Source organism: Danaus plexippus (assembly GCF_018135715.1).
Source record: "Danaus plexippus chromosome 3 unlocalized genomic scaffold, MEX_DaPlex mxdp_25, whole genome shotgun sequence".
In the NCBI taxonomy this organism is placed as follows: Eukaryota; Metazoa; Arthropoda; class Insecta; order Lepidoptera; family Nymphalidae; genus Danaus; species Danaus plexippus.
In genome coordinates, this window is record NW_026869844.1 from 3,082,835 (window position 1) to 3,105,438 (window position 22,604).

Genomic DNA, 22,604 nt, shown 5'->3' on the forward strand with positions numbered 1-22,604 from the left:
GCTTAAGTTAGGCGCGAGATGATGTAGGTCTTGTAGACGGCTAGCTTGGCTTGGAGAGAGAACTCTTCGGAGAACGGGTCGCAGGACAGCACGCGTGGCTCGCCTTTTGTCAACGACTTCCTTCACGTGGGACTTCATAGCCATAGGCGGCGGTCGATGGTCACGTCAAGGTACTCGACCGACCGCGCCCAAGTAACGAGCAATCTAATCTTGGTAAGGGGCTCCTGTAGGTGTTTCAACCCCATGAATATTGCCTGAGTCTTCGTGACGTTCACCGTGAGTCGCCACTTATCCAGCATTGGGGAGCTGGTCCTGCTGACGCTGCATTTTCATCGTCGCGTAGGCGGAAGTTAGGAATGTAGTGATGTAGACAGCGTTGTTGGCATAGACCGGTAAAGTCTCGCTATCCACCACTGGGACGTCGTCCATGTGTTTGACGAAGCATATTGGAGACAGGCAACTCCCCTGCGGCACACCGGCTCTGATAAGGCGCCCAGAAAATAAGGTGCCTTCCATCGACATCTGGAAGCGCTTCTCTTGCAGGAAGATGGCCACGATCCTGACTATTCAGCTAGGAGAAGTGGATGTGGCCAGCTTGTGCAATAGACCGAGGTGCCAGATGCGATCAAACGCTTTCTCCATGTCGAGCATCACTGCGACGGCTGACTCATTCTTGTTAAGAGCCATCGAGAGAACATGCAGGACCCTTTCGAGCTGGAGCGTAATGATCCTTTCACTTCAGTGTTCATCATTTTTTTAGTTGAAGGACTGGGGTGGTTCTTGTGAGTCATTTGATCACCAAGTTCAGAGCAATTTGTTTCGCGCCGATACATATATATATATATATATATATTCCTGTCATATTTCAGAAAGGATAGATCCATTGATCTAAAAATAACAAATCTATAAATAAATTTTTATTAAAAAATAGTTTAAGCTTCTTGGTTTAAATCACTCGCAACTTGAGTGCACTAAATGAACTTTTTATTTTCATGTCATGTGTCATACACTTGACGTATTTTAAACTGAATAAACAATATCTTAAGAATAACTGATACAAGTTTTACTGCATTCTTATCGATGGAAGATACATTGGGTTTAGAAGACAAACAGTCGACACAAAGTTGGCAATTGGTTGATGATGGTGATCTATCAAGAACTGACGTTTCACGCGGATTGAATTGGAGTCATTTGCAAGTGATACCGAAGGTTAAAATATTACATTTCTGTACTAAAAAATAATAATTCGTACAGTGGTTAATATCTTTGACATGAATTTTTGTTTATTTATTAGCATGAAATACCTTCCGATCGACCTGCTATTCCAGCTACATTTATGGAAAAATTATCGTTTTTTCGGGCTTATGCCTCTTCAGTGAGTAAATTAGAATTACTGTGTGAGCAACAAAACAGTGTTCAAAGGTATATATTATAAACACGTAAAATGTATAAACACATACCGTTTTGTTTTAAGCCATGTTATCTTAATTTTTTTTGCAGATTTCTTTGGTTTTATGTCTTCAACGTTCTCTGTAAGAGTCTACCGATGACTTATATCTATTTATTCCTAAGCACCTACTCACCTGATCATCATTTATTTTTACCGAAAATGATGCCACTCTTATATGGTATAAATTTTTATATAATATTTTAAAAATAGATTTTAAAATAAAAGAAAAAACTATATGTTTAAACTATTTTCAGGATATAATATTATATTATTGATAACTAGCTTTTTTGGTTTAGCGTTAATGCTACAAAATGTTTCATATTCTGTTGTATATTTTGTGTTTGGAATTATTGACAAAATACCTTGGAACAGGTGACTTAATGTTTATTCATAACTTCGTGTTTTTTTTAATAGTTCTATTATTTAAGATAAAGATGAAAAGTGATTTCAAATTAATTTGACTTAATTCTAGATGTGATATTAAACAACTTGTTTACAAGGGTAACAATTATTCCTGTCTTGATTTATTGCAATTCACACAAAAAATTTCTTCTAACGCTAATGTGACTTATGATGATGAGCTAGAATTGTATTCCATAGAAAGAAGGGAATATTTTACCTTAGCTCAAATTTCATATTTTGAGTAAGTTCTTGTGGTCGCATAAAATAAAATAGTTTTAAATTTTTTAATTTTTATTTTTTTTACGATCCAAATATATTTTATGATTGATTTTAGATGATTATGATAGAGATTATAACTGTAGTTGAATCGTTGTATCTTGTTATTGTGAGACGGTAGCAATAATTAAAATGAAAGTAGAATTTCGCAAATTATCTTAATGTTTTGTTTCATCATAATGATAGTTCAGTCATTTAATTATAAGTGTATCAAAAAAAAAATAGAATAGAAAACAGTAGAATCCACTTATTATGACTTCGCTTACAGTGCTTACATGTCGCTTATTATGACCCACTTTTAATAAATTATATCCGGTTACAATGACTAACACGATTCCTTTAAACCTTCTATAATGTTAGTTGATTCCGGAGTCGCTCGTGTATTTTGAATCTCAGTGGGGTAATCACTTGATTTTGGACACATCGTTTGTAGTGATATCCTTTAAGCAAAAGTCTGATATATGATACGTATAAGAAAAAGGAGAATCAAACTCATCTCTTGCAAAGAAATTCGTAGTCGGTCATTCGAAAAATTCAATTATTTTCAAAAACCAAAATTACTTATTTGTAACATAAAAAAATAAGGTTTTTTGGGAGAAGGCACTAGGACTAAAAAATCAAACGTCAAGCCTTACTTTATGCTTAAAGTGGCTCCAAATTGTATTATAACGAGAGCTCCCTAAAGACATCCCCAAAGAGCATGCCATCAAGGTCAACAAGTATTACAAGCTCACTAACGAACTCACGACGAATATGTTTGTCGTAAATTTATACGCGCTAAAAATGCGAGCAGGAGGTATAACAGCTAAATCTTTCTACTGAAAGACTCCCTAACTTAAATCAATGCATTCCTGAAACGTACTTCGAAAGCAGCCCTAGTAGGTTCGTTTCAAATTTTAGTTCCGGCATCTGCAAGGTGAATCCATGAATTACTGAGAAGTTTTCGTCTCGTCATCATCCACACATTTATCGTATATACTAATTAAACGCAACTGTATTTTGTTAAAGTCCACTTTGTCTTTCTTATAAAGTAGGTACATATATAAAAAAGTTTTTTTTTTTCAAAAAATACTTTATACGACTTCCGCTTATTATGAAGTATTCATCTGTTCCCTTCGATGTCATTATAAACTGTTTACTATACTATATTAATCAGTATCTATATTCGACACTGCCGTGAAACAAACACATTCCTATACTAAGGCATGTTATAGTATTTTAATAAGTGGTAATAGTAATCAATTTATAAGTTTAATAATTACCATTTCCTTATTACATAATATGTATTAATTATATATTTTTATTGTATGTTGGGTCTTTATCATACTATTTTAACTTCACCTTCATTATCCCTCGAATACCATTTTTATTGTTATTGTTATAATACCTCAAAAAAAATCTTTATTTTACATGTTTTCATTTTCCAGCCAGTTTATAAATTCATATGAAGAGCGATTGATTTGGAAGGAGAGACAAATTTTGTTAGTTATTATATTTTCCTTGTGGATATCAGCTGCGTGCTTACGAAACCATATATCAAAACACTACACTTGGAAGGTACAAAAGTAAATAGCGGCGTTATATTTTTAATCACATCTTTTCTTTAATTAACTGATTACTCGAATAAAGTTACCTATACATATACCAATATATAAACATTTATCGTATGACTTTTTATCGATATCATGCTTTTTGCTCTATGGCATACAGATGTCGAAAGGAAAAAAATGTCCAACGATGTTACAGATTTTACACCGGGCACAACTAGCACTCTGTGTTATATATGGATTATCATTTATACATTTAATAATTACTTACACCGATCGACCTATCAACTATATAGAACATGATTTAAACAATATGTTAATGGTAAGCACCCACAATTTTTTTTTGGTAAATACCATATAACTAATAATATATAAATTACATTTATTATACATTTTGTTTATATTTTATACAAAAGCTCGCTGATTTTGATTTGCTTGCTGAATCAATGACTGCTCCTCCAGTGGCTCATATAATATTTTCAAGAAGCGGTGATAAGGTAAAAAGAAATTATCATGTAAAATAAACACAATAATAGATAATTTGTATAGAGAAAGCGTTTTTTAATATTAACAAGAATTAATTTGTTATTTAAAAATAAAGACCCCGATATACATGAAATGTACGTGTGATATGTTTGGCCACATTATTAATTGTTTTCAATTGGTTAGTAATAACAGATTTAAAATAAAAAATCGGATATTTTCAAAGTATGTATACAGATTTGTAAAGAGTTTTAACTTTATATATTCGAGATAAAACATGAACCAACTCTTTGAAAATCACCAGTTTAAAATTAGTCTCTGTTTGTGTCTACTTGCAACCTTTTAAGTACAAATTTGATTAAGGTTGCAAGTATTAATACCGAGCATTTAATTTGAGCATATTTCAGCTTCAGTCGTATTCTCTGTAATTCAATTTTTTTTTGAAAAGGGGATTTATTTCTACAGCGTTTGAAGTTTTTTCATCATAAAATTCATCATATCTGACGGCATATTAAACAACTTGTAACTATATTTAATTCCACTTAAATTGTGTTTAAATAGGATTTTTTTTGTTATAATTTATTTATGGTACCAATATTATTTTTAGGTCGATCCAAGCCTTGATAGTGCCTTGATTAATTTATCGAATTCAGTCTTCTACATATCTAGAGCAGTGACGAGTTATTTATGTAAAAAATACGGAGAAAATTGGGTAAACGCTTCAATAATATATTTTTCTTATGGTGGGTACTTAATGACATGTGCTAGTTTTAGTTTCAATTGCCTATAATATCCTTATATTTTATATCTATATTATATTTTATTACGATAGGCAGTACATCGGTGATTTTTACTTGGCCGATATATTTTTCTACATTATACGGAGGAGAACTATTTGTCCTCTTATTCTTGGCTTTAAACGCCATTGTGGACTACTTTACCTGTGTACGTAATTTTTATTTTTATGTCATGTTATTAAATCACTTGTTATTTAAAATTTTATCTTTTATTTGCTTTATGTTAAAGTTGATCACATTTCAATGTATTGTACAAATTTTCGTAACTGAGTGGGAGCAAATGAAACCCTGGTGTGCTGCTTGTATTATTTTGGCGGCAGGAGTGGCAGCATATTTTACAAGTACATTGGTATATTAACGTGGTCCTGTTATAATTATGCATTTTTAATATTATAGAAATTTACTACGATCCATGTCTAAAGAAATAATATTTAATATAATAAAAACGAGATTCAAAGACATGCATATAATTTGTTAACAAAATATATTTTTCTCATACGTTTTTTTACTGTGATAAGACAACCTTTACCCAAATTATCAGTGGCCAGTATCTATCACATATGCATTTATTTGATCAGTTAGATTAAGGTTATTCCCTTTTGTACCCTAATATTAATAGAAATGTAATTTTTATAACATTCACTAATTAAATTTATGATATTTTTTTAACAGTTCATCGAATTTGGATTTATATTTTGGAAGTGCTTGTCAACACTCTCGGAAACGATAATTATATTTTGGTTATATCCTATGGGTAGATTGGTCGATGACATAACATTCCATTTTGGACTTCCACCAACTAAACCAAAATTTATTCCTTATTTTTACACAAAATTTTTATTAAAGTATATCAAGTTCAGCAACACGGTAGGCGCAAGCTGTATGGAAAGAGGTTTTGTGAAATTTACTTACAACCGAAATAATTTCTCTACAAAATAATGTTGTTACAAGCAACAACAAGGATTTGCATATGATTAAAGTTTTTTGTGTATTTCGTCATTATCATTGTATTTAATGATATTCTCTCACAAACCTTAATCATTATGCCAATAATCTAAATAAAAGTTTTGTCACCCAAGAAATTCCTTTAGCCATCTATATATACACAATCCTTTATGGGAAAACACTTTATTTCCTAATCTTATTCTGATTAATATACTAAGAAACAAGTGTCTATAATCTAGATATTCATAAAATTAAAGATTCGAACACTTCAATAATTATATCACACGTTTAAGGATATGCTTTTACAATAAAACAACATTTATTTGTTTACATAATAACTTTATACATAGCTTTGAAAATTCTTCTAGCTGTGATATGAACTAATGTATTGTCAGTACCGTCACCGCGCTGTATCGATGATTAACCGTGCCTTCTCTCCATCGGACCTGCAAAATATAAAAAAGTTCAAAATGAAGAAACTAAATATATATAATGCATTTCGGATGAGAATAAAAATGTAACTTGTATGTATTTTATTTTGTTGTGTAGATTAGAGATTAAATGAGTTATTTGTATTACTTGACGTTTAGACTTTTAAAGTGCCCTTTTTTTGTACTTTCAATCGCCTATTATAAGTACATTTTCTAACAATCATATTTTATTTATACAGTTGACTCCATAAACATATTAAGACTCGCGTTAATCTATTAAACTTTCAAATAAGAAATGAACCAGATATCAAAATATGTGTTTTAATTTCAACTGTATGACGTTAATTAATTCTATCATTCTTATAATGGACGCATTATAAATTGAGCGCACATATTTATTGCATGAAGGAGCCAGATTATACAAAAGTTTAAATGCATTTAATTCCGTTGACTTTGACATTTTATAGTAATTATCTCCTCCTTTTTGATATCTCCAACTGCTATAAAATGGTTTAAATCATACCTCGTTGGTAGTCTGCAGATTAAAAATCCGATGAGAACTTCTCTCTTTAGATGGACTCACCTGCCAGGTACCACAAAGCGGGTTTCTATCTACATTACTATTTTTTTTTTCATTGATAATATCTCCAAATATATTTCTTCTCGTTGTCATCTCTATGCAGAAAATATGCAGCTCCAAAGGCATGCCCCTCTACTTAAAGATAACGTAGCATCGAAGTTAAATTCTATACATAAGTAGGCAAAAGATAAAAGTCTGCCAGTTAGCCCAAAGAGATTTCAAGTTATAATAATTCGATGTAGGCAAATATATAATTAAATTTATTTTGTCATTCAGCCCACTATAGTTTACATCAGGGTTACAATTCCATTTCTAGCTAGGGTTAAAACCTTAGGTTTACTGATGGACTATCTTATGTCTTGGACACCTTATGCGTATGAAGTAAATAGACCCATTCATATTACCCTACATTATCTTAAACGTCTGTAAAATTTTCTTTCCTCAAAACCAAAATTATTTTTCTGCAATTTTTTCTTTCTTTATCTAACTAAGGTGATGATTGCTATTTATATACGACTTATGAGCTGCTTGATAAATTAGATAAACTCTTGAATTTATGCGTCCATTTTACCTTTAGAGAAGTACAACCGCATTTCTGAATTCCATTGTGAGTTAAAGTAAGTATTCATCCCCTTCCGCCAGAATATGCATTTTCTAACGCTAATGTTCAATATATTAATATATTCTTCTCTCCCTACCTACTTGAGCGTTTTAGATTTTCCTTTTCCTAGAAAGGTTCTTAAACGCTCTTGTGTTGCATAAAATCCTCGTTTAATTTTTTTTTTTCGAAAATCCTTCCTTTTTTAGGTACGCAACTTTGGAAGTCACTTCCATTTTCTATTTACAAGTGCCAAGTGAATTTTCCTTGAAATCTCAACGAAAGAAACATCTCTAATTATTATCTTCTGTTTGTATTTTTTTTAAACTATTTTGCATAAAATTGATATGCATGTATTTATGTATGTATAAATGTCCAAAAATTTTGAATTTTGAAATATTTATTGTATGTTTATTTTATTGTATGATTATATGTATATTTCTTATTTTCTTTCTTCTTACATTTATTTTTTCCTTTTTCCTTTATCCTTACCTACTCTACGATTTTACCTACATCAAAAGGATTTCTGGCAAGCTATTGAGAGATAAATTATCCTTTGTGTACAATTTTTCATTTAAAAATATTGTTATTTCATTTAATTTATTATTGAGAAAAATTTAAGCATAGAAAAATAAATACAATAATCCTGCCAATCCATTGTACAAATGCTACATACACGTATACTGTATATTGTATATTGTACACGTATACTGGATACAACCTGCATCTGTATGGATGCAACCTACACATGCAGGTTGCATGCAGGTATGGATGCAGGTTGCCTGTGTGACGGATCAGTATGTCCAGTATGTTTTCCAAAACTCTGATGTCTTTCTCTGAAACTATAATGTTGCTAATAAGCCAAACAGTAAACTGCGATTAATCAAGGCGCACGGGAAGAAGGTCCTGCGGCAGGGCATATCTGCCCGGCAGGCGCATATGATACGGGGCTACTTCGCGGATATGTGCGAGATCCAATGCATCGGTGCGCCGGAACATGGCCCGACTGAGACGAATTATGAAATCGTAGAGGCTCTCCATGCGTAGGTTTCTAGCGATGGTCGCACTAGCGAATGCTGGACTCGCAGGCACCCGGTTTCCTTGAACAATGCTTACCAGGCGGGAGCGGCATAAGTTAGGCGCGAGATGATGTAAGTCTTAAAGACGGCTAGCTTGGCTTGGAGAGGGATCTGATCGGAGAACGGGTCACAGGACAGCACGCGTGGCTCGCGTTTTGTCGACGACTTCCTTCACGTGGGGCTTCATAGCAATAGGCGGGGGTCGATGGTCACGTCAAGGTACTTGACCGACCGCACCCAAGTAACGACCAATCTAATCTTGGTAAGGGGCTCCAGTAGGTGTGTCAACCCCATGAATATTGCCTGAGTCTTCGTGACGTTCACGGTGAGTCGCCACTTATCCAGCATTGGGGAGCTGGTCCTGCTGACGCTGCATTTTCAACGTCGCGTAGGCGGAAGTTAGGGATGTAGTGATGAAGACAGCGTTGTTGGCATAGACCGGTAAAGTCTCGCTATCCACCACTGGGACGACGTCCGTGTATTTGGCGAAGCATATTGGAGACAGGCAACTCCCCTGCGGCACACCGGCTCTGATGAGGCGCCGAGAAAATAATGTGCCTTCCATCGACACCTGGAAGCGCTTCTCTTGCAGGAAGATGGCCACGATCCTGATTACTCGGCTAGGAGAAGTGGATGTGGCGAGCTTGTGCACACTAGACCGTGGTGCCAGATGCGATCAAACGCTTTCTCCATGTCGAGCATCACTGCCACGGCTGACTCATTCTTGTTAAGAGCCACCAAGAGAACATGCAGGACCCTTTCGAGCTGGAGCGTAATGATCCTTTCACTTCAGTGTTCCTCATTTTTTTAGTTGAAGGACTGGGGTGGTGCTTGTGCGTCATTTGATCACCAAGTTCAGAGCACCTACATGATGACTCATCCGGATTCATTGGTTGAACAATTTGTTTCGCGCCGATACATATGTATATATATATATAAATATTCCTGTCATATTTCAGAAAGGATAGATCCATTGATCTAAAAATAACAAATTTATAAATAAATTTTTATTAAAAATTAATATTATAATTGAAGCTTCTTGGTTTAAATCACTCGCAACTTGAGTGCACTTAATGAACTTTTTATTTTCATGTCATGTGTCATACACTTGACGTATTTTAAACTGAATAAACAATATCTTAAGAATAACTGATACAAGTTTTACTGCATTCTTATCGATGGAAGATACATTGGGTTTAGAAGACAAACAGTCGACACAAAGTTGGCAATTGGTTGATGAAGGTGATCTATCAAGAACTGACGTTTCACGCGGATTGAATTGGAGTCATTTGCAAGTGATACCGAAGGTGAAAATATTACATTTCTGTACTAAAAAATAATAATTCTTACAGTGGTTAATATCTTTGACATGAATTATTGTTTAATTATTAGCATGAAATACCTTCCGATCGACCTGCTATTCCAGCTACATTTATGGAAAAATTATCGTTTTTTCGGGCTTATGCCTCTTCAGTGAGTAAATTAGAATTACTGTGTGAGCAACAAAACAGTGTTCAAAGGTATATATTATAAACACGTAAAATGTATAAACACATAAATTTTTGTTTTAAGCCATGTTATCTTAATTTTTTTTGCAGATTTCTTTGGTTTTATGTGTTCAACGTTCTATGTAAGAGTCTACCGATGACTTATATCTATTTATTCCTAAGCACCTACTCACCGGATCATCATTTATTTTTACCGAAAATGATGCCACTCTTATATGGTATAAAATTTTATATATTATTTTAAAAATAGATTTTAAAATAAAAGAAAAAACTATATGTTTAAACTATTTTCAGGATATAATATTATATTATTGATAACTAGCTTTTTTGGTTTAGCATTAATGCTACAAAATGTTTCATATTCTGTTGTATATTTTGTGTTTGGAATTATTGACAAAATACCTTGGAACAGGTGACTTAATGTTTATTCATAACTTCGTGTTTTTTTTTAATAGTTCTATTATTTAAGATAAAGATGAAAAGTGATTTCAAATTAATTTGACTTAATTCTAGATGTGATATTAAACAACATGTTTACAAGGGTAACAATTATTCCTGTCTTGATTTATTGCAATTCACACAAAAAATTTCTTCTAACACTAATGTGACTTATGATGATGAGCTAGAATTGTATTCCATAGAAAAAAGGGAATATTTTACCTTAGCTCAAATTTCATATTTTGAGTAAGTTCTTGTGGTCGCATAAAATAAAATAGTTTAAAATTTTTTAATTTTTAATTTTTTTACGATCCAAATATATTTTATGATTGATTTTAGATGATTATGATAGAGATTATAACTGTAGTTGAATCGTTGTATCTTGTTATTGTGAGACGGTAGCAATAATTAAAATGAAAGTAGAATTTCGCAAATTATCTTAATGTTTTGTTTCATCATAATGATAGTTCAGTCATTTAATTATAAGTGTATCAAAAAAAAAAATTGAATAGAAAAAAGTAGAATCCACTTATTATGACTTCGCTTACAGTGCTTACATGTCGCTTATTATGACCCACTTTTAATAAATTATATCCGGTTACAATGACTGACACGATTCCTTTAAAGCTTCTATAGTGTTAGTTGATTCCGGAGTCGCTCGTTTTTATTTTGAATCTCATTGGGGTAATGTCACTTGATTTTGGACACATCGTTTGTAGTGATATCCTTTAAGCAAAAGTCTGATATATGATATGTATAAGAAAAAGGAGAATCAAACTCATCCCTTGCAAAGAAATTCGTAGTCGGTCATTCGAAAAATTCAATTATTTTCAAAAACCAAAATTACTGATTTGTAACATAAAAAAAAGGTTTTTTGGGAGAAGGCACTAGGACTATAAAATCAAACGTCAAGCCTTACTTTATGCTTAAAGTGGCTCCAAATTGTATTATAACGAGAGCTCCCTAAAGACATCCCCAAAGAGCATGCCATCAAGGTCAACAAGTATTACAAGCTCACTAACGAACTCACGACGAATATGTTTGTCGTAAATTTATACGCGCTAAAAATGCGAGCAGGAGGTATAACAGCTAAATCTTTCTACTGAAAGACTCCCTAACTTAAATCAATGCATTCCTGAAACGTACTTCGAAAGCAGCCCTAGTAGGTTAATTTCAAATTTTAGTTCCGGCATCTGCAAGGTGAATCCATGAATTACTGAGAAGTTTTCGTCTCGTCATCATCCACACATTTGTCGTATATACTAATTAAACGCAACTGTATTTTGTTAAAGTCCACTTTGTCTTTCTTATAAAGTGGGTACATATATAAAAAAGTTTTTTTTTTTCAAAAAATACTTTATACGACTTCCGCTTATTATGAAGTATTCATCTGTTCCCTTCGATGTCTTTATAAACTGTTTACTATACTATATTTATCAGTATCTATATTCGACACTGCCGTGAAACAAACACATTCCTATACTAAGGCATGTTATAGTATTTTAATAAGTGGTAATAGTAATCAATTTATAAGTTTAATAATTACCATTTCCTTATTACATAATATGTATTAATTATATATTTTTATTGTATGTTGGGTCTTTATCATACTATTTTAACTTCACCTTCATTATCCCTCGAATACCATTTTTATTGTTATTGTTATAATACCTCAAAAAAAATGTATTTTACATGTTTTCATTTTCCAGCCAGTTTATAAATTCATATGAAGAGCGATTGATTTGGAAGGAGAGACAAATTTTGTTAGTTATTATATTTTCCTTGTGGATATCAGCTGCGTGCTTACGAAACCATATATCAAAACACTACACTTGGAAGGTACAAAAATAAATAGCGGCGTTATATTTTTAATCACATCTTTAATTAACTGATTACTCGAATAAAGTTACCTATACATATACCAATATATAAACATTTATCGTATGACTTTTTATCGATATCATGCTTTTTGCTCTATGGCATACAGATGTCGAAAGGAAAAAAATGTCCAACGATGTTACAGATTTTACACCGGGCACAACTAGCACTCTGTGTTATATATGGATTATCATTTATACATTTAATAATTACTTACACCGATCGACCTATCAATTATATAGAACATGATTTAAACAATATGTTAATGGTAAGCACTCACAATTTTTTTTTGGTAAATACCATATAACTAATAATATATAAATTACATTTATTATACATTTTGTTTATATTTTATACAAAAGCTCGCTGATTTTGATTTGCTTGCTGAATCAATGACTGCTCCTCCAGTGGCTCATATAATATTTTCAAGAAGCGGTGATAAGGTAAAATAAATTATCATGTAAAATAAACAATAATAGATAATTTGTATAGAGAAAGCGTTTTTTAATATTAACAAGAATTAATTTGTTATTTAAAAATAAAGACCCCGATATACATGAAATGTACGTGTGATATGTTTGGCCACATTATTAATTGTTTTCAATTGGTTAGTAATAACAGATTTAAAATAAAAAATCGGATATTTTCAAAGTATGTATACAGATTTGTAAAGAGTTTTAACTTTATATATTCGAGATAAAACATGAACCAACTCTTTGAAAATCACCAGTTTAAAATTAGTCTCTGTTTGTGTCTACTTGCAACCTTTTAAGTACAAATTTGATTAAGGTTGCAAGTATTAATACCGAGCATTTAATTTGAGCATATTTCAGCTTCAGTCGTATTCTCAGTAATTCAATTTTTTTTTGAAAAGGGGATTTATTTCTACAGCGTTTGAAGTTTTTTCATCATAAAATTCATCATATCTGACGGCATATTAAACAACTTGTAACTATATTTCATTCCACTTAAATTGTGTTTAAATAGGATTTTTTTTGTTATAATTTATTTATGGTACTAATATTATTTTTAGGTCGATCCAAGCCTTGATAGTGCCTTGATTAATTTATCGAATTCAGTCTTCTACATATCTAGAGCAGTGACGAGTTACTTATGTAAAAAATACGGAGAAAATTGGGTAAACGCTTCAATAATATATTTTTCTTATGGTGGGTACTTAATGGCATGTGCTAGTTTTAGTTTCAATTGTATAATTGTAATATCCTTATATTTTATATCTATATTATATTTTATTACGATAGGCAGTACATCGGTGATTTTTACTTGGCCGATATATTTTTCTACGTTATACGGAGGAGAACTTTTTGTCCTCTTATTCTTGGCTTTAAACGCCGTTGTGGACTACTTTACCTGTGTACGTAATTTTTATTTTTATGTCATGTTACTAAATCACTTGTTATTTAAAATTTTATCTTTTATTTGCTTTATGTTACAGTTGATCACATTTCAATGTATTGTACAAATTTTCGTAACTGAGTGGGAGCAAATGAAACCCTGGTGTGCTGCTTGTATTATTTTGGCGGCAGGAGTGGCAGCATATTTTACAAGTACATTGGTATATTAACGTGGTCCTGTTTTAATAATGTATTTTTAATATTTTAGAAATTTACTACGATCCATGTCTAACGAAATAATATTTAATATAATAAAAACGAGATTCAAAGACATGCATAAAGTTTTGTTGATAAAATTTCTTTTGCTCATACGCTACTTTAACTGTGATAAAACAACCTTTGCCCAAATTATCAGTGCACAGTGACTACACTTTATTTGATCAGATATATTAAGGATACTGCCTTTTGTACCCTGATATCAATAGAAATATACGTTTTATAACATTCACTAATTAAATTTATGATATTTTTTTTAACAGTTCATCGAATTTGGATTTATATTTTGGACGTGCTTGTCAACACTCTCGGAAACAATAATTATATTTTGGTTATATCCTATGGGTAGATTGGTCGATGACATAACATTCCATTTTGGAGTTCCACCAACTAGACTGAGAATATGGAGTTTATTTGTTCTCCCAATCTTTTATTCCGTGAGTATGGAAATAGCTATTAAATTTTAAACTTCACCTCATTGGTCAGAAGGATTATTTTTTTCAATATAATGTTGTGAGTCGACTTTGGATCGATTTAATCTAAATTTACCTTATTATTAAACTCAAGAGTAAAAACAGAATACCTAATTTCTTGTTCTCATTTTAGATTAAGTCTTACATAGTTATAGACACCTATTTAAACAGTGAATTTAATGAACCCACTTTGAACTTTCAAACATTGACCATTATTATACAGTCTTTTTTGCTAGTATTTGGAGCATTTTATGTTTATTATTACTATATTCATAAGAAAAAGCAGGTAATATCTTAGGATAACGGGTCATATAATAAATATAAAAATAAACAATTCGTTATTCAATTAAAATGTATTATTTCAGAGAATATTAAGTCTTTTAACTCCAGTAGCTGATTGGGGCCCTAGAAGTTATAACCTCAGAGAGCTGAGGAAGAAATTTGATTCAAGAATGGTAGATTTTAAAGAATTATATTTTCCAAAAGAACCTGGTAAAAGGAAATACGACAAAATTTCAACAAAACAATATAATTCGTTGTCATAAAATGTATATGTTGTCATAAATATGTCAATTTTCTATTTCTCTTCTAAACCAAGATTCAAAAGACCCCAGACCTTAATTATTTACTAACGGACAAAACATATATATGATGTTATTATTAGTGTGTATAGTAAACGTATACATATTTGCTACTTCATACCAGCAGCCAATTCTCAGGTGCCAGGTGCTGCAGGTAAGTAAAAATTGTACTCACCCTACTTATAGTCAGAGGCATCGTTTTTACATGTGTCGTAGGTAATATTGTGAACCATTTGAAATGTATTCGTAACTACCATGGACTCACACACTTTCAGATACCTTCGGTTGATTTTTTTGCCAGACACTAAATATTGCACCTGAAACTAAGCCGTCGGTATTAAATAGCAAATATGTAGAGGTTTACTGTGCACGCTAATAATAAACTATTTCATATATTGTGTCCATCAGAAAATAACTAAGGTCTGGGGGCCCTGGGATGTATATGTTAAATTGAAGGTTACATTACACAATTTGAATCTTGCAGTACGTACGGTCTCAAGCACCAAGAGATCTCAGTCGCAATTTAATCGATAAGACAGAAAAGACATCATACAAATTGGACATTATTTACGAAGAGAGGAAACGAAGAGTAACGTTTGAAGGGTTTAAATAATGTATAGCTTGACTATTTTAATAATATTTTTTTCTGTAATGTGTTGCAATTATTAAAAAAAAATTACAATGTTCATCCCAAATGCCTTTACGAATTGTATTTTTTAAATCACCCTAATAGTAAAAAAGAAGCTAAGAAATAAGCAACATTTTTAAAACCATGTATATTAACTATGGAGAGAATTTGCCCTTTATTCCTTATTTTTACACAAAACTTTTATTAAAGAAATCAAGTTCAGCAACACGGTAGGCGCAAGCTGTATGGACAGAGTTTTTTTGAAATTTATTGAATATCGAAACAATTTCTTTACAAAATAATGTCTTACATACAACAACAAGGATATGATTAAAGTTTTAGATATATTTCGTCATCATCACTGTATTTAATGACATTCTCTAACAAATCAATTACAGTGACGATTATTTTATTTAAAAGTATTGTAATTCAATGAATAAATGAATGAATTAGCGTTCTGTATATTTAGAATAAATAATGGGCATACACTGTATAACCTAATCCTATTCTGATTTTCAAAAGATATGCCTCCATTTATTTAATTACATGGTAACATTTTACAAAGCTTTGTAAACTTCCAGGTGTGATATGTATCAATGTAATGTCAATACCGTCGACGCGCTATATATCCATGTTTTAAGGAGCCTCCTCTCCAACAGATGCCTTACAAAATATAAAGAGTTCAAAAAAAATTTAAACAATAAATTTAACATTATAAAAATCGCGTTATAACATTAAATTTTCAAATAAGAAATGAATCAAATATCCAAATATGTGTTTTAATTTCAACTGTATGATTATAATTAATTCTATCATTTTTATAATGGACCCCCTTTAAAATGAGGTTTTATTTTGGATAAAACAGAGAGGTTAAATATATGTAATCTTTTTTAAAGTCTTAGATCTCATTATGAAATAAGACATTATACCGCGTGGTCAAATAAAGTAAGAATATTTATTTGTAACAGCAAATAAATGCCTTGATCATATTTTAACACGCAATAGTTATAATATTAATGAATGTATTAATTATTTATTCTCCCTACTCATCAAATTTTAAATATTTATTGTTGTATATTCACTATTCATTTATAATATTTTTATCGAGAACATTTTCAAATCATAAATTCAAGATTAAATACCCTAAACTAAATAATATTCAAATTATTGCCTATAATCTGAAAATGAACCCATTAAAGTACAACAATATTTTCTACTATTTATCCTGTGTGGTCGTTGTTGATAAAATCAGAATCTGTATGGTTAGTTCGATTTATTTGTTAAGTTTAGAAAAATCCCGACACCAAACAATATTATTTAGTTAACAGGAAATAACGCATTGAAACTCCGTTCTAGTTACCAAGACCAGGTTAAGTCAACACAGTTTCCAGATGCGGGTACGTGATTCAAGTATTCAAGTACTAAGATTATGTACAAAATAAAGTGTTTCAACATCGTACTAGTTTAAATCAAAGGTCTCGATTGTGTTCGGAAAGTTCTGAAGTTATTTGTTAAACTTCTAAATCGCAATGGACTGCGAAGTATTACAAAGTTACAATGTTGTTTCCCTGTTGTTTGATTTGATCTAGTATAAATAATTTTTATTTTTCCTTACAATAACCTTACAATTTTTAGTAACACATTTATAATAATAATGAATAAAAAAAATATTGAATACCTCACTTATTATTTCATTGTCTATTATGGTAATAGTAATATAAGATGATTAAATCCCGCAGTATGAAAACGTGCCCATCCATCAATTACAAACTCCTCGCTAGTTTGCTGCTAGATAACTACGCTAGGAGCATTTGGAAGTAGCAACCATTAGGTCGGTGTAAAAATTACAGACGCACTTTATACTATTTAATTTATTAGCGATGCTTCTTATAAAATTTTATCCACTCTAGTGGATAAAATTCCCTAAGATGCTCAACCTTCTAACGTGGAACATCTTAGGGAATAATCAAGATACTTTATTTACAATTTTACATCAATCAATCGTTTGAAACTGTCAGTTTCAAAGAAAATACCTATTCGGGACACTCCTGAGAGTATTTATTGTTCTTTTATGACTGTTTTACTTTTATAAGGTCCACTCAATTTTAAGAACTAAACTAACTATTTACAAAATATCTTCCCTTTACATCATGATCAGACTTGTACACATTTCCGAGTAAATGAAATAAAATATAAAATTTTATGCTTATTAAGGATTACTACAGAAAATGAAAAGAAATTAATAATTTGTTTTAGCCTATCCCTTTCAAAGTTTCTTTTCGACATAAAGTGGAATATTGCAAGGGATCTAATTATCTAAATATACGTAATTTATTAATGTTTTTATTATAACACAATATCAAATTATGAACTACTCAATCTATTACTTTAGAGATTTGTAACTCAAATTTTATTAACTTTACAATAATTCCAAGTTAATACGATGTATGATGCTCAAGTTTCAGATAATATTTCATTTTAGTTTATAGTCACTCAAGTGGCAAACGAAAATTAATGGATTGAATTATAGGGAGCAAACGCACCTAAGGGAATACTCAGGCGAGCCCTCTCTGCCAGCTATTTCGCTAGTGCCTTAGATAGTTGGCGCTTGCAAGTATTATCTCTACATAGTAGAATTACTGCTATATCTGTTTTGTTTAAACTAAATTCTAAGTATCCTAAATATTCTGTGTAATCAAAAATTTCATTAAATGTTTGTAATTTTTTTTTTAACACATATTAAATTGGTCTAAATATATATACCAGGTGCAACAATAACCAACGCCAATAACTTTGTTTGATAAAGGGTTTTTGCATGAATTAATATAATTCCAAATAAATATCATCATTTCTTTGATTATATTTATATAGTTGATGCTAAATTTATGACTTTTTATTGCTTTTGGACTTTTAAAGTCTAGTAATAACCAAATACTAGTTTCAATTGCTTTCATACAATTTGGTCCTTAGACCCAAACATTATGACCTTGTTATATTTTCCTTGTCACAGAAACTTTGTTCGATACACTAGTTATTTATTTAATAGGAAACATACATTATATTACAACGTATAACCTCGTAAGACAGTAACGGTTTGCCACTGTTCCACTGTTATTTTAACACGCAGTGAACAGCAAACACCTCATTTAAAGAGAAAACACTAACAGAGAGCGAGTAAAGATTAACATGAACAAACAAAACATAAATGTTTAATGTCTTTATTAACACTACTCACTTATTGAAACAGCAAAATAAAATAAAACAAAAGTTCACAGGAAACTTATTACACTTTAGCATCACGTAAGGCATTACCAGGTCCCCACCATTTTTATATTTAGGTTCTAAAACACTAAAACGACGGTTTCATGTGAAAATATTTAAAATATTCTGATATCACACAACAACTACTTATAGCTATTAGTCTGTAGGAATTTTTATTTCAGTTATTTATCCGATTCACCAATAGAAGATCTTCATCTTCATAAGATCAGTTTAAGATTATAAAACATAACTGTTTTATATATATAAAAAAACTCTCTATTAAAAAACACGAAAATAGTTGTATATGTTTATCTAACTGAAGTTATTATTTAGTTATTATTATAATAAATTTAGAATTAATGTAATCATATCTGTTTCGATGAACAAAATTTTATAAAATATCTGTTAGTGTAAAGTTATTTTAATCAGAAATCGTAACATCCGATAAATTTAGGAATTATTTATCGTAGCTCACACAAACTGATCCGACGTAAATTGCTGTCACTGGATTCGGATCAGTGTAATCTCCGAATATTCCATCGTGATGTGCTTAAAAATAAGCGGATCACTTCATTAATACTGTATAAGACGGCTATGGGGTGTATTTATTACGTGTACACAATACACTTAATGGATTTACCTTTAAGATTGGTTAATAACCACGTATATACACAAAATATTATTTTTCAGAATGACTTTATCAAATTGATAATTTGATTATTTACTTAACGGTTTAAAAAAATCTAATACATATATATTATATTAAAACATATATCAATATATGTGTATACCAGAAATAATATTTTGGGCACTGTTTTCCCGGTTTAAATTTTATAAAAGACATAGTAAGATAGCAATTAAACCCTTTATTAGAAAAAAATATATAATGCTTAAGGTGACAGCTGCTATTAAGCTAAACAAAGAAATAATTAGGTGTAAGTGTCTGATGGGTTTATAAAATAAAATACTTTAAACTACATGCATAAGAAAGAGTACATAATACTTTAATCAAAAATATGTTTTAAGATTTCTGTCTATCCCTTTGTACTGGCCAAGATTTACTATGGACTTAGAAACGCCGGGAATATGATGTTTTCAATAAACGCATACATTTCAAATAATATCAAAATAATCAAATTAACAATTACTTATAATGAATATAAAATCTTGTTACGGGGCGAGCTGCAAAGAAGTTAAAAGATTCTTTAGGATACTTACTTTTTATTTATCAGAATATGTAGAGTGAAAATTATAGTAAATTTTAGTTAATATACAGTTTTACATAAATAAGTAGGTAATAACATGACTGAACTCGGTTCACTGACTCCACAAAGTATGGAAGAAATTAAGAGATTCCCATAAAATTACAAGCTACCAACTCACAGCCACCCTTGGTATCAAAAATTACAAATTTATTAAATGACATATTGAGGCTTTCAAAATCAAAGTTATCAATTTCTTAAAAGAGGCAAATTCCAAAAAACAACACTGTTTAAATTATTAAGTATTTATTTCAGCATCAGTCTTAGTTAGATATCTATTACATTCTGTTTTGAATCTTTTTGTTCGTATATCTTTAGTACTTTTCTCTCCATAGTTTAAAATTTATTATAAAGCTCTTAAAATTATACGAAAAATCATATTTACTAAAGACTTACTCGGGCTCTATTGTACCGCGTTTAAACTTCGACGCGGAGACAAACTTTGAACAGTGTATTATTTTAAGTTGGAACTCCGCTTTAAGCCCGGCTTACACTTTGAGAGACAGTTTTCAAGTAAACTAATGCATAATGCCATTCTTAAGTGACCCTTATGTTCATGTGGCCAAGGATCATTATGTTGACATTGTAATAATATTTTCATATAGTATACCTGAATGTTGACTATGCAATATGTAAGACAGGTTATAGTTTACAATTTTTGAATCTAAAATTGTAAATATACATTTTTACTAAACACAATATAAATAGGAGAAGCAAACGTAATGATTTTACGTTAAAAATGATTCTAGGAAGTCCCTTATAAGCCTGAAATCCCTAACGAAATTGTATAAATAATAGGTGTAATAAATAAGTCTTTTCACTATGCTAAAGACTAAACCAACCTTGATAGTTTATAAGATGTTTATCCGAAAACCATGGTTTTTATTCAAATGTAAACTCGATGAAACCTTAGACGTCATTATATATATAAAGGGTAGTTGTTTCATATGTATTTCACTTTAGAGGGTAAATGTGAAATAAACAAAGTCAAGGCGTTAGTAATTACTTTAACAAAATTATTTGTTTTATAGATCGTTGTATGATTTGTATTGAAGGATAATAAATGTCAATTCGTATCGTTATTTGTAATATGTAAAGATAACTTATTTTGTAAGTTTTAGTAAAACACAAACTTAAACAGTAACCATTTTGTTATCAATGTTATTCAATTATGATATCTTTAAATTTTAAGTGACAAAATTAAGTTTAGTTGGTTTAATAATTTATTGCGAAAACTAATGTAATTATAAATAATTATTTGAATTATTACAAATTATCATTGTAACTTATTATTTAAAATTAAGAGTAAATGTAACGACTCCACAAAAATCATTTATATTCGGAGACGTTGGTGACGAGGACACAGTGGTGTGAGAGCTATCCAGGAGAAATTACAAAATGTGCAAGTGGTGCAAGTAAGTGCGAGTGCTTTATTGGTGAAAATGGATAACCTGACAGGTGGAAATAGTGTTAGTGACGATTATAGCAGCGCTGACGTCACAGCTCCTAATAATCAACTTCGACATGGTTGTTCGACAAATATATATATATATATATATATATATCAACTCAAGAGATGTCTTCTTCTTCCTGGCAATTACCCCATCTTTAGCCTGGGTCTACCTTCCTGCTTCAACTCCTCCACTTTGCACGGTCTTTAAGACAGACAGATGTAAGATTGACGTTTCAAGAAAACTGTAACACACGGTATTGTCAGTAATTAATATCATCATGATTATTAGCCTATCGGAGCCCACTGCTAAGCAAAGGCCTCTTCTCACATGGAGAAGGTTAGATCATTAATTACCACGCTTGCTCAAGGCGGATTGGTGATTTTAAACTTATATTTTGAAATTACAAGTCCAGGTTTTCTCACGATGTTTTCCTTCACCGTTTGTCATTGGTTTCTAAATACTCTTAGAAAGTACAGACAGACTCGGAAAAAGTCACATTGGTACATGCCAGGTTTCGAACCCGCGCCGTCACATATGAGAGGCGGGCCTTTAACCTCCAGGCCACCACGACTTCTTTAATTAATAAAGCTTAAATATAATTTCAACCACATCAATCGTGAGTCTGCTAAAAAGTTACGTTTGATATAGTCTTGTATCTGACAGGAATTTTAAACTGGCTTTAAAATCACTTTCTCTACATTTTTTCAGTATTGTTATAATTGACAAATTATCATTGTTTTATTTAATGTTTGAACTTATATAAAAAAATATATATACACAAAAAACCTTTCCTTGTTTATAGCCAAGATTACTTTTTGACAGTAATGTCGATGACTACCTAATATTGAGTTATTCATAGTCTATGGCTAAAAAATGTTTTCTTGAAATAAGGGAGCATGATA

General features: G+C 31.0%; 1 protein-coding gene across 1 annotated transcript; it reads left to right on the top strand.

The window, feature by feature from the left end:
* The first annotated feature begins 1,040 nt into the window (after positions 1-1,040).
* On the top strand, positions 1,041-15,747 carry LOC116779619 (uncharacterized). The gene is made up of 19 exons (XM_061526641.1): positions 1,041-1,209; positions 1,295-1,422; positions 1,501-1,628; positions 1,879-1,891; positions 3,556-3,685; positions 3,875-3,997; positions 4,092-4,172; positions 4,766-4,901; positions 4,991-5,103; positions 8,398-8,552; positions 9,733-9,895; positions 9,981-10,061; positions 12,775-12,855; positions 13,446-13,550; positions 13,869-13,988; positions 14,307-14,480; positions 14,650-14,802; positions 14,882-14,971; positions 15,582-15,747. The coding sequence occupies exons 1-19, from the start codon at positions 1,081-1,083 to the stop codon at positions 15,708-15,710; spliced, it is 2,232 nt and encodes a 743-aa protein (XP_061382625.1). The 5' UTR covers positions 1,041-1,080; the 3' UTR covers positions 15,711-15,747.
* Positions 15,748-22,604: the final 6,857 nt, after the last annotated feature.

Bases quoted from the DNA above. Each gene is read 5' to 3' on its own strand.
- LOC116779619 (XM_061526641.1), top strand. From the start codon at position 1,081: ATGGAAGATACATTGGGTTTAGAAGACAAACAGTCGACACAAAGTTGG. The intron at 1,210-1,294 runs GTTAAAATATTA...TTTATTTATTAG, and splicing joins ATTTGCAAGTGATACCGAAG to CATGAAATACCTTCCGATCG. The intron at 3,998-4,091 runs GTAAGCACCCAC...TTTATACAAAAG, and splicing joins ATTTAAACAATATGTTAATG to CTCGCTGATTTTGATTTGCT.